This window comes from Melanostigma gelatinosum (genome assembly GCF_949748355.1).
Source record: "Melanostigma gelatinosum genome assembly, chromosome: 4".
Taxonomy (NCBI): domain Eukaryota; kingdom Metazoa; phylum Chordata; class Actinopteri; order Perciformes; family Zoarcidae; genus Melanostigma; species Melanostigma gelatinosum.
The window spans coordinates 3,229,780-3,243,827 of NC_136637.1; the positions used below are offsets into that span (position 1 = coordinate 3,229,780).

The window sequence follows — 14,048 nt, forward strand, 5'->3', positions numbered from 1 at the left end:
CTCAGAAGTTGGGTGTTTATTTTCCACAGTTTGTCTTTAATCTGAAACCGGAATTCTGAACATTTCAACTAAACCCTTTCACATTTTCTCCATAATTTAACTTCATACTCACAATTTATAGAATTAAGTTGAAATGTAATTTCATCTTTATTCTCACCATTTCGACTTCCACCAATACAAGTTTGACTTTATTCTCAAAATACTATTTCATATTTACCGTCAACATTTTGTCTATTAATACTGAAAGACATTTTGACTTCATGCTCCCCCCCCATCTCTTCCTCTTATGCCTGGTCCTAATACTCTGATGAATAAATGACATTGTGCTCTTTAATACACAGAGTAGAAGCTGAGGAAATGTAGTTAATCTTAAATGCTCTGCTACAGTGTTGATATCACGCATTCTTCTTCTCAGTCAAATGCATCAACAAATTTGAAGTTTACACTCAATGTACGTGTGGCTACAGAAATAGTTGTTCTTCAAAGCAACGCATCCTTACGTTGTATAAAACGGTTGTTTTACATCAACGTATTTATTCTAACTTGGTACTAAGGAGGACCAGGACTATTCAAACACTCACAGGCCTTAAGAAGACAACAGTACCTGGAGCATGGTCCTCAGTCAGTTCTTCCTGACTCACATTATATCAGTGAATCAGAAGTGATGAAGCCGCTCTCTCTGTGCTTTTAATGGACTTCTTTTGTCTCTGCAGGGTTCTCTTGGATACCTGCGTGGTAAACAGAACTATGATGGGGTGCTGAATAGCAGGAATTCCCAAAGTGTGGTGCGCGCGAGCTGCCTCTAGGGGGTGCGCGAGAGGAAAAGTGTAATGGCGGTCTGATGGTGTAATAATATTAAATATTAAAAAAAAAAAAATTTCACGAAATTTTTTTTCACAAAATAAAAACATGAATTATAAAAATTCCCTTTGTAAGATTTAAAATTAAAAACGTACAATTTAATAAATGCACTTGAGCTCCTTCCAGCGAACTTCATGCATTCAGCAACATCATTTAAATATGCTAAACTGGCTGAAATCGGGGAAACTGTCAGGTGGGACATCTGAAGCAATCATGAGAGAGAGAGAGAGAGAGAGAGAGAGAGAGAGAGAGAGAGAGAGAGAGAGAGAGAGAGAGAGAGAGAGAGAGAGAGAGAGAGAGAGAGAGAGAGAGAGAGAGAGAGAGAGAAATCGGAGGTGAGGGGAACGGAGAGGTGCGTTGGGGAGAGACCGGGAGAAGCAAACGTGTCAGAGGAAGATGAGACGGAGGAGACCGAAAAGGAGGAAGGGATAGCAAATCTGTGTCTGGGTCTGGGCTTCACTTGGATTGGCAACGCAGATTCCCCAAAGCCACAGTGCGTGGTGTGCAGTGAGGTTCTGGCTAACAGTCTGAAGCTCTTATTTACATCGCCACCTGAACACCAAGCATGCCAGTGCAAGTCAAAAGCCCCTTACATTGTTTATATCGAAATTGGAGGAGTTACAAAACAGCCAAAAACAACTGCAGTCTCATTCATGTGTTGGGTCTATAAATGACGCACTACGGGCTTCATCTCTGGTTACAGAATAGCGAGAAAGGGGCTACCGCACACAATCGCCGAAGACGTGTGCTCGCCAGCTGCCAGAGAGATGGTGGAATGTATGATTGGGGAGAAAGAAGCAAAAAAGTTGGACATGATCCCGGTGTCCAACAACACTGTGTCGCTGCATCGATGCTTTGTCCGAAGACATCCTGGCTACATTAGTCGCTCATTAATTGTAAATTAAATGTGATAATCTGCCTCTGAGCCTGTGCGTGTGTGCTCGCATCCGTATTGCTCTTTAAAAGTGACGCCTTGTGTCACTGAAAGTTATTGAAACTATGTTGCAGTGTTTCAGGGCGTTTTCACACCTTCAGTTCGTTTGCTTTGTTCCGATTCAGGGATAATTTGATACAATGTTGCAGTTGCTCCTTTGTTCGGTTTGTGTTCACACTGCAACATTTAACAGCGGACTAAATATTGTAAACAAATGCCACGTGCGACCAAACTGTTCTCTCATTGGTCCGATTCTTATGCGGCTATAAAGGCTTAAAAGGCTCTGTTGCTTTTTTTTTTTTTTTTTTTTATTAAGGGGGGGGGGTGCGCGAACCGCTGCTGTATAGGATGTCATTATGAGGTGGTCTTCATTATGGAGCCAACAACACATTACTGTTGTGTGTAGAGCGGTTCAGGTGTGTGTGTGTGTGTGTGTGTGTGTGTGTGTGCGTGCGTGCGTGCGTGCGTGCGTGCGTGCGTGCGTGCGTGCATGCGTGTGGACACCCGCTGCCCTGCTGCCCTACCACTGTTGGCAAACTAATCATTCTCCCTGCCTCGCTCTTTGTGATTGCCAGCCCATCCCTGCACTGCAGCTAAATTGAATCAATTAAAATCTTTCTTGTAGATGGCTGCTGTTGCTTCCACACCATTAGGCTTTGATCAAGAAGAACACAAATAAATAAATAAGCCAGTGGAAAGGGAATAGAAAGAGGAATGAACTCAATTAAACAGTCGGGCGAGGGACGTGCCCGTCAGCGGCTGTCAGTGAGATGCGTGTGTGTGCCGATGCAAATGTACTATAATTGTTTGTGAGGGAGTCTACATAAACCGTATGAAGTAGTGCATGTGTATGTATGTGAAGCACCAGGACAGAATACATTTGCTTCTGCATATATTTGTGTGTGTGTGTGTGTGTGCGCGCGCACACGCCCTGTATATAGATTTGGCATACTTTTAAATAAATAAATCCAGCAGTTATTCTTAACATTAAAAGAGCTGGTCCTTTATTTTAAGTTCTATTTTAAATGTTTTATCTTTTTAGCTTAATTACAGCTTCAGTTTCCCGTCAGAAAGGGCTGTAAAACATTATGTAAAACATTAGCAATTATGAGCATTTAAAACATAATATATGCATTATGGTTACTATAATCACAATTAATGTGCTATCACGCATAAAAACATCAGTCATATTGATCTATATTAGTGTGGAATATGAATCTATATGAATTAAAAAGATATGATATGCTCTATGTCAAATAGAATGGGGGCTCACCATACAGGTTTCCTCACAGAGCAGCGGTGACATCATTCCTCTCTGCAATTACAGGAGCATGTCGTCCCTCCGAGGCACTGCTCCAGGTGTCTATACATGTGGCCTGAATGCATCCCTGTGGAAATGAACTGTAGTGTTGACTGACACTGGTTTATGAGCTCCCCACTTAGCCACGGAGTGACTGTGAGCGCAAGAACATGAAAGAGGACGGGCGAGGAAATATGTGAGGGGGAAGGTTCACGGGTGGGGTTAGTGGCTGGGTGTGGGGGACTCCCTGGACGCCTGTAGCAGGTAATGGAGCTTTTAACATGGACATCAGAGGGAGAAGTAGGTGGTGATGGTGGCAGTGGTGGACATGAAATTGCTCTAAAAGAGCAGCGCTCTCCTGTGGGTGCACTTGAGGTGCCTTGTCTCGTTAGAACATGCAGATCTCGCCGGCACTGGATCTTTATGCAACCGCATTGAGCAGGAGTACCTGAGAGCTTTAACTGGACAGGGGGAATAGATGGAGGTGGAGTAAGACTGATGCTGGGATGGAGGAAGGACTTGCATATAGAATGACATGTAATGCATGTTAATGTCTTACATCAGCCCAGAAAAAAGACCAGACATTTAAAGCATGTATGATTGCTTGTATTATTATTATTTGTTGCATTAAGTTGCAGTTTAGACCAGTTTATCAAAACTCGGGTGTTATTTTTGTATTTTACGGGTGATTTTTAAAATTGTGCTCCCCATGTTCATTGCTCAGCTCTGGGAACACGGCGACACTGCTTGAAAGTTTTGACCTTCCACACTGACTGTAGTTTCTTTATACGTGTTGTTTTGTTTTTCTTACAGAAAGCTGGATTCATTTTGTCTTGTTTAAACCTGTTTTACAGTCTGACTCTTCCCCAATCTGACATTTTAGTTAAAATTCCTTTGGTGGGTACAATGTTACCTCAATCAATACAAAACTACAACAATGAGTAGGTTGTAATAAACCATCCTTTAATAGCATCACCATTTGAAAAAGCACATGACATTTGCTGAAGACGTTCGGTCCATTTCCACACACAGTCAGCCCTGCTGTGCCCGTCACTGACCATATGGCCGATGTGTGTTGTACTTAAGGTGACTAGTAAACACATAAGTTATCAATGTGCATTTCCACATTTATCACAACATAAAAAGACCTAAAGTCAGCACTGGTGGGGTTGAACTGTAATTATATACGGTTAGATGCTAAAAACTCTCCATCACAACATGTTTTTTTCTCTGAAAATAGAAAAGGAACCGACTTACAACAACTGATTATTTTGGGCCAATTGAGAGGATTTTGGAAGTTATTAATTTGATGTCTTTGCTTCGAGAAAACAAATCGGTTTCGGTCTTTAAAAAGCAAAGAACTTTTGTTGTGGCACACGACTCTATGTCATCATCTTTCTGTATGTTCTATTTGAGGTTGGATCATAGGTTTAGACACGTCTCTCCCCGTCAGTGTTATATTTAGCGTATCCATGCTTTAAGTGGCCCTACGGGGCAATAACTCTTGTTTTATTGCAGCAAATTATTAAACAGCCAGGCTTGTTAATTTTCCTTTTACAAAGGAGGAATATGCCTCGTCATGTAGTTATGCTTGGATGTTTCAAAAGTAGATTTTTTAAATAAGTTAAAAACATATATCGTTAAATAGTTGTGTCCCTGATGGTGTTCATGTTTTTCGTTTTATACTGGATAATTCACTGTTTTTCCAAAATGAGAAAGTTCCTCAAATGATTTGACATTTTTACTTTTTATCTGAATCTCATTCCCAACTTGCCCTGCGTCTCAAACCCTCTCAAACCCTCTGGGTTCCCCTCTAGGTTCCCCTCTAATGTGAGTTTTGGACAAAGGTTTATTTTGTTTTGAGGTTTACTTACGTAACAAAACTGTCCCTACCTCCTCCCAAAGCAGACGTCTTACATCTTCACACTCCATCAGTTCCTGTGAGCGTCTAATGATCCACGTCGTCAGAAGACGGCTTTACATTAGAGTTAGTTGAAAGCAATACAGGCACTAAAGAGTGCCTCAGTGCTTTGGTATCAGACGCCGAGGGACACTGACCAAGTGTTAGCAGTGAGAACGAGTTATCTATTTGAAATCATGTCTTCTTCCCTCTCATCTATCAATGTGGGCCTTGTGGTGACACTGTAGGAGCAAAATCAATAACTCGCAGGGTCCTGCTTCTGATAATTACATAGATACATAGTTATGGACTATGGTCTGATGCTCTTACAGAACATTTCCAAAGTGCGCCACCTAGAGGGCCGCGGAAAACTTTCAGTTTTGCACCTGTGGGCCGCGAGGGCCGCGGGACCGCATAGGTTATCAATTGAAGACACCAGAGATATTACTGTTATCCATGAGACGCTCAGTTACAATATAGCTTCCCACCACCTGGTGGCGGTAATGCGTCAGTCAGTTGTTTAACAAGCTGCAATAAGCAGAAGAAGACACTCAGCTAGCCGCTAGCCTGTAGCGAAAGTTATGGATAAGTTATTAAAAAGAAAAAATGAAGACGACAGTGGTGCCATACCCCCCAAAAGTCTAAATGTGTGCGCAAGTACAACCCTGACTTTCTTAAGTACGGCTTTGTGAACGGAGGCAACGAGGCAGAGCCGAGGGCTCAGTGTGTGGAATGTGGGCTAATGCTATCAAACGAAGCTCTGAAGCCTTCAAAAATAAAGCGACACCAAGCGACGAAACATCCAACGCTCGTGGGAAAGCCTGTTGGGCTTCTTGTTGTGTATGCAGGTTTACATACACATGATAATAAATGTCTTTGTGATCATCACATTGTATCATCTCATTTATTTAACAAGGGTTTTGCCTGTTCAACACCGGCATCCTCGATCCCCTCCCCTTCCGTTCCTACGGCTTGTTTGCGCAAATACGTCACAAAACATGTCCGTGTTTGGTATCCCAGCATGCCCAAAATCCTCATCTTTGCAAAGAAATCATTGATTTTCTTTCATTTCTTTTGGTTTCTCCACAAAAGGAGCCCACACACACACTGTCCAAAGTCGCCATAACCGCTGCAAGTCGTATATCTTGCAGCATTTAGACGGAAAAAGACACATTACAGACCCGACAACGTGCTAGCGGATGTTACCATGGAGCTACTGCCTTCAGAAAACGCTAGTACTTATAGTACAAACCTTATCCTCCTCTTCCATAAGCTGTCAACCAACGTTTGCGTAACTGAGCTATTCTCGATTGTGCGCTCGGTCGCAGCCATTAAGCACAGCAAGTCCGCTACTCACACACCATGTCTTCGACCATATATACATAGTTTTTGCAATTTGCAAAGGCTAATAATAAAAGGAAAATAATATAATATCAAAATATAACGGGAGAAACACCTTTAGTGTGTCAGAATATCATGTGGTTACCATGTGTCCATTTGGGTCTCCAAATGTCCATTTAGAGCTCCGCCTGGAAGAAACACTGTAGAATGGTCATACTTTGTCCAATCTTCTTCAAATTTGAGGCAGTTGTTCAATGATAGTGTAGTTACAGCCCTATACTGTCCTTTACCTGTACAGATACAGCCACCGGCAGTTATTTATACTGAAAGATACTTTTTTATTTTATGCGGACAAAAGTCTTACATTTTTACTGACTCCAAAGGCCCACTGCTCTGTTTCTGTATGACCTACAGGTTGTCTGACACTTTTGATGCATATAGTCATATAGTACACTTTGTACTTGAAAAGTTGGGCCCCGAGGTCAAAAAGGTTAAGAACCCCTGCACTAGATGGTGCTGAGTTGTTTTCTGGTGAGGTCAGCGTGCGTGATTGGTAGGAAGTTGGTCGAAACAAAGATGGAGACATCAGAGAAAGAACTCAGATAAAACATGTTGTTGACACAGTTTTCCTTTGGGGACATAATTTGAAGTTGAAAAAAGTAATAAATCGCAATATATGTTATCACAATACTCAGAATATCGCAATATCGTGAAAGTATCGTGATAATATCGCAGTATCGTATCGTGACCCAAGTATCGCGATAATATATCGCGAGATCTCTGGCGATTCCCACCCCTAGTAAATGCTATACATGATAGTCATTAAATCTCTTTTATAAATTTATGTCAGTTGTTGGTTGGGTGAAGTAATCATTATTGCTACTGAACCCTTCTGCTTAAGACACGAATAGCAATGAAAAGAAGGATACAACTAACATCTCCTGTTCTTTGTCCTCTCGTGCAGGATTCCTGAGCACAGGGGACCAGGCCGCCAAAGGGAATTACGGCTTGCTGGACCTGATCCAGGCTCTGCGTTGGACCAGTGAGAACATTGCTGCATTCGGCGGCGACCCGTTACGTATCACTGTGTTTGGCTCCGGCGCTGGGGCTTCCTGCGTCAACCTGCTCACTCTGTCCCACTACTCCGAGGGCAACCGCTGGAGCAACTCTACCAAAGGTAAAGATCCTGAGTCACCGAGGAGTTCACGTGGGACCTTCATGAATATACAATGCATGCAGTACTGTATGTGCACCTCAGTCGTGTGTGACCTGGTGAGAGCTTGGTGCAGAGGAAACCCAATACTGTTTAGTTTTGGGCTGTTTTTGCTCCCGTCACATTTTTCTCTCTGTGGCCTTAATTTTTACTGCAATATGCAAGTCCTGCTCCTCTATGGAAACAGCACAATCATGGCTAGAGGTAGAGAGAAGTCAAAAATGTCTGTTGTGCAGTATAACAATGCCATAAATCATGAAAAAAGAAAAAAACAAGTTGAATTTCTTTGACAATATATTTTACAAAAATGAATAAATGAATGGATTCTATATCCAACAATGGACACTCCGCATGCATTATATGTTAAGTTATTCACATTTTGCAACCTGTACTTCCAGCCTCTCCTCTCCGCTCTGAGTTCAGCAGCCTGCCATTCATTCAAATTTTCACTGAGTTCTTGTCACGTGACTGTTAGTCTCACCGAATCAATCATAGCTTCCTAGTTGCGCTGAGGAGTGCAGCATTTCATGTTTTTTATAGGATCTGTTGAAAGTAAACCGTTTATTTGGGGCAAACTTCTACATGTAGAATATTGAAAATATTTGTAATGAAATAGCACAATTTTAAGCATTTCTGGAAGCGTTCGTCAAACATGATGTCTTCAAGGACCAGCTTCTGTTTATGATAAATGGTGTAGTTTTGGCAATTGTTTGTAGGAAAACATGCTTTTCCATCCCGCCGGCGGGTTGTGGGTTCTTAATGATTGTGTGTCTTGAGCGAAGTGTTTCTTTGCATACATGAGCTGCTTTTCCTGCATTTAAAAGTAGGTTTGGTAATCTTCTGCAGCAACATTTTTGATATGTTTGTTGAAATCCTCATTACATCCTGACAGCAATCAATGAATATAATTGCTGTGACAAAAAAATAATAGCTTGTCACCAGAGTCTTCCACAAGCTGATAGCTTGACAGCTGTGAGTACTAACAATAGCCATGTTGGTTGTTAATGTTGATAATGATCGTTTTGGGTGAGTGGCTTTGGAGGGAGTCCTGAAGGAACTGTGTTGCCGACTTGCTAGATTGAGCAACATTTGGAGCTAGTACTGCTAGCTACGTCCATCTATCTAGCATCCTCTTGCTTGTTTCTCAATATGATCAACTCTGCTTTTAACTATAACTACAACACCCAACTGTGATAGTGAGATAAATTCAAAGAGTGTTGTTGTCACCTGGTCAAACAAACTACGAGACGAAACACTCCTAAAAGTACAACATATAAACTGCTCCACGCATGCTTGGTGTAAATGCACCACGACTACAAGGAGGCGATTGGACAGGTTTTAAAGACGCACTCAATTTTACATTCAAAAATTTGATTAAAAAAAATCTATCTCGGTAACATTCAAATAAATGCTACTTCATGTAAATAATCAGGTACAACATTAAGTAAAGGGGGAAAAGTTTTGAATCTTTGTGTGATAAAGCACATGGAGATAAATGTAAACTCCTTCGGACTTTAGGTCATCTAAAGAATAAGGCTAGTGTTATTCTTCAGCACCAAAATCAACAATGTGTTGATCCTTTCCTCAGAACTCTGATTTTCCTAACCCATCTGTGGCTCTCAGCTCCAAGCTCACTGAGTCGCTGGGAAGATTTAACAATGGGACAGAAATTTCTATTCTTAAAAAAAGGCTTAGTAATTTCCTAAAACAGCCGAGCACTGTAGTTTTTAGACAATATCACTCAAACAGGAGGAAATAGTGCATTTGTTTGGAACTATTTTTAGCCGCGGATTTAACAAATTTGGTGTGACCTGACAGGTGAGGGCTGTCTGTCACGAGACCCTCACCTGTCGGGTCATACCAAATTTGTTTAAATCCGCGGCAACGTAATTTGCACTGCCAATAGCAACCTATATCTCGCATGTGTTCTGCCCACTGACTCGGCAAGGCAGCTTTATTTGTATGGCACATTTCATAAGTGGGGCAGTTCAAAGTGCGTCACAGAACAATACAAACATGAATAAAATATTAACAATTAAAAAGTAAAGGCAAGATATCGAAAAGATAGGGACAAAACCTCACCATCCAGTTTAAATGTAGGCTATTTAAAAGCTAAGCTAAAAAAATATGTTTTAAGCCATTACACGTAATATAGCGTAGTTATAGCTTTGACCTGAATGTGGTCAGCCATGGCTTTTCTAATATCACCTGCTATTGTAATGTAATATCCAGAGGAACACCAAGACTTCTGGCTTCATTCTTATTCATGAGAGACAGGAAGTTAAGGTGAGAGCTGTGAGGATTTGTGTCTAACTCTGCTGTATTTCCCTCAGTAGTGTCCTCCTAGGAGTCCGCCCACTGCCGCGCCTCTCTCCGTAGGCACAGCTGTGCCTCATCTCCGGTGATCGCTTCCAGCTGACATAAATACTCCTGTCACTCTCATCCCAGTTGTCAGTCCGTCCGTTTACCTACCTGGTATTCACTCTCTGAAGACCCGTTACTAACGTTGTCTCTCGTTTCTTCAACCTGCCTGCCGTACAGTGTCGAGCCTCGGGTTTTCACCTGTACGTAGAAGCCTTCCAGTTCGTTCCTCGGAGATCAACTGTTTAGTCTTGGCGTTCCTGTGTCGAGCCTCGGGTGTCACACAGACGATCCAGCCTGCCTGCCAGCCGCGGACGTGGACCGGGCTCTTCCCGGCTAAGGAGTCGAGCGGCGCGAGAGGACGCGCCTCCGTAGTGACGTTTGACAGTTTGCCTGTCGGCTTCGTCTGCCGCTCCACAGGATTAGTCCCTCTCCGGCTTGGAACCGGGCGGAGGCGTGGAGACGCCTCCTATTGACTTTGTCCATTTCCTGTTTTTTCCCTTGACTGAGAGAAATAAACGAACCTTGGTTTTGAAATCATAACAGAACAGACTGACCATAACAATGGACCCAGCAGCCGCAGCAGGATCTCCACCTGCAGATCCCCTGCAGGTGGCGATCACAAACCAAGGAGTTCTTCTGGGACAGCAACACCATCTGCTCCATGATATGCGGGGATCCCAGCAAGCCATCGGATCTCAGGTGGGTGAGATCGGCAGCATGGTGCAGGGACTCTCACAGCCCCGTCCCTCCCCCCTGGATTCTACGGCGGGGGACATGCAACTGGTCCGTGAGTCATCTGGTCCATCTCCTGAACCTTTCCACGGAGACATGAGGGCATGTAGAGGTTTCCTGCTCCAGACGACATTTGTGTTTAACCAGCGGCCCCGCACGTTTGCATCGGACAGCTCGAGGATTGCCTATCTGACCGGGTTGTTACATGGCCGTGCTCTCGACTGGGCCCCAGGCCTGGTTCACCCAGAACCCGTTGGATACAGTTTCTTTTGGACAGTACCTGGAGGCCTTTCGGAGAGCTTTCGACCACCCTACATACTCTCAGGACGCTGTTCAGCGCTTACTGGAGAACCAGCTCTTCATCAAGGCCGATAAGTGTGAATTCCATGTCACCTCCGTACAGTTTCTGGGTTTCATCATTGAGGGTCAGATTTGCAAGGACCCAGAGAAGGTGAGGGCGGTCACAGAGTGGCTGGTCCCCTCTAACCGGAAGAAGCTCCAACAGTTCCTTGGGTTTGCAAACTTCTACCGCCGGTTCATTCGGAACTACAGTCAGACGGCGTCACCCCTAACCAGACTCCTCCTCTAAGGTGGATTTTTCCTCGTCCTCCGAGGCCAACCGAACGTTTAACATCCTCAAAGAACGATTCACCTCAGCCCCCATCCTAGTGCAGCCAGATGAGAGCCGCCAGTTCGTGGTCGAGGTGGACGCCTCAGACACCGGAGTAGGCGCGGTATTGTCTCAGCGCTCAACCACTGACTCTAAGCTCCGCCCGTGTGCTTTTTTCTCTCGCCGCCTGTCCCCGGCCGAGCGGAACTATGATGTGGGCAACCGGGAGTTACTGGCCGTCAAGCTGGCTCAGGAGGAATGGAGACATTGGTTGGAGGGGTCAGTCCACCCGTTCATTGTGTGGACCGACCACCGAAATCTGGAATACATCCATTCTGCCCGGCGACTGAACTCCCGCCAAGCCCGCTGGGCTCTGTTCTTTGCCCGTTTCCACTTCACCATCACCTACCGCCCAGGGAGTAAGAACATCAAGCCCGACGCCCTCTCTCATCAGTTTTCCCCAGACGAGGCTAACCCAGCGCTAGACACAATTGTTCCACCCGCCTGTGTCCTAGGGGTCCTCACCTGGGTGATAGAGTCTGCAGTGCGGGAGGCTCAGCAGACCCAGCCAGACCCAGGAGGTGGTCCTCCAGGGCGTCTGTTCGTTCCCCTTTCCGGCCGTTCCCAGGTCCTACAATGGGCTCATGACTCCCGTCTCTCCGGCCACCCTGGGATAAGACGTACGATCAACTGGCTCTGGTGCTCCTTCTGGTGGCCATCTTTGGACAATGACACCCGAGCTTACGTCTTGGCCTGTACCACCTGTGCGCGCAACAAGGCCTCGCACAGACCCCCTGTCGGACTATTACGACCTCTGCCGGTTCCCCACAGGCCTTGGTCGCATATGGCATTGGACTTTGTCACCGGATTTCCCCCCTCCGAGAGCAACACTGTCATCCTGACCATCGTGGACCGGTTTTCCAAGGCGGCTCACTTTATTCCCCTTCCCAAGCTCCCGTCGGCCCGCAAGACCGCAGACTTGTTAGTTCAACATGTCTTTACACTCCACGGCATCCCTATGGATATTGTTTCTGATCGGGGTCCTCAGTTCTCCTCCCAAGTTTGGAAGGCATTCTGCCGCAGCCTCTGTGCCACTGCTAGCCTCTCCTCCGGTTTTCACCCCCAGACCAATGGGCAGACAGAGAGGCTTAACCAGGAGCTAGAAGCCATGCTCCGATGTGTAGCGGCGGCAAATCCATCATCCTGGAGTCGTCACTTGGCCTGGTTAGAGTACGCACACAACAGCCATACCTCCACGGCAACAGGTCTCTCCCCCTTCGAGGCCTCCATTGGCTACCAACCTCCCCTTCTACCCAGCCAAGAGGTCGAGATCTCTGTCCCGTCTGTCCAGATCAACCAGCGCCGATGCAGAAGAGTCTGGAGAGAGACTCGTGCCGCCCTACTTCGTTCTTCCGAACAGAACAAGCGTCTGGCTGATCGCCGCCGCACACCCGCCCCCACCTATCTTCCCGGCCAACAGGTCTGGCTTTCCACCAAGGACATACCCCTACGCACTGAATCCAGGAAGCTCTCTCCCAGATTCATTGGCCCGTTCATTGATGTTGCCCATTGTCTCCGTTATCAACACGGTCACGGTCAAGCTCAAGCTCCCGCAATCCATGAGGATCCACCCTGTTTTCCATGCGTCTCTGCTCAAACCCGTTCACTCCAGTCCTCTGAACCCTCCGGCCGAACCCCCTCCACCCCCCCGACTCATCGAAGCCGGTCCGGTTTACACGGTCAACTGTCTCCTGGATGTCCGCCGACGGGGTAGGGGTTACCAATACCTCGTGGATTGGGTGGGGTATGGTGTGGAGGAACGATGCTGGGTTTCTCGCTCACGGATTATGGATCCAGAGCTAATCCGCACATACCATCGCCTGCACCCTGATAAGCCTGGCGGTTTGCCGGGAGGCTCCCGTTGAGGGGGGGGGGGGGGGGTACTGTGAGGATTTGTGTCTAACTCTGCTGTATTTCCCTCAGGAGTGTCCTCCTAGGAGTCCCGCCCACTGCAGCGCCTCTCTCCGTAGGCACAGCTGTGCCTCATCTCCGGTGATCGCTTCCAGCTGACATAAATACTCCTGTCACTCTCATCCCAGTTGTCAGTCAGTCCGTTTACCTACCTGGTATTTCGACCCGTGAGTAGTCCCGCTGTTCACTCTCTGAAGACCCGTTACTAACGTTGTCTCTCGTTTCTTCAACCTGCCTGCCGTACAGTGTCGAGCCTCGGGTTTTCACCTGTACGTAGAAGCCTTCCAGTTCGTTCCTCGGAGATCAACTGTTTAGTCTTGGCGTTCCTGTGTCGAGCCTCGGGTGTCACACAGACTATCCTGCCAGCCGCGGACGCGGACCGGGCTCTTCCCGGCTAAGGATTCGAGCGGAGCGCGAGGACGCGCCTCCGTAGTGACGTTTGCCTGTCGGCTTCGTCTGCCGCTCCACAGGATTAGTCCCTCTCCGGCTTGGAACCGGGCGGAGGCGTGGAGACACCTCCTATTGACTTTGTCCATTTCCTGTTTTTTCCCTTGACTGAGAGAAATAAACGAACCTTGGTTTTGAAATAGAACTTTGCTGTCTGAGTCTGCATTTGGGTCCGTGAAACACCCCACATCATAACAAGAGCCAGCCTTCTGTCTTTCCTTCTGTGGTTCAAAGACAATTATCTCAAACTTATCTGCATCCAGTCATTCATTTGTTTGATGCAGTAACAGAGATTCAACAGGTCCAAAAGACATATTACTACAAAGTTATCATGTAAACTGTTCTGGCTGTGTATTTGACCGTTTTACAGAGGTT

The 14,048-nt window shown here is 45.8% G+C and overlaps 1 protein-coding gene across 1 annotated transcript in view; it reads left to right on the plus strand.

Annotated features, from left to right (window-relative positions):
* The window catches only part of nlgn1 (neuroligin 1), a gene marked incomplete at its 3' end in the record, with an annotated part of 342,002 nt that overhangs the window by 319,484 nt on the left and 8,470 nt on the right, over positions 1–14,048 (plus strand). The window contains exon 3 of the mRNA XM_079267467.1: positions 7,301–7,486. Within this exon, the coding sequence (XP_079123593.1) occupies positions 7,301–7,486 (186 nt within the window). The remainder of the gene's footprint in view (positions 1–7,300; positions 7,487–14,048) is intronic.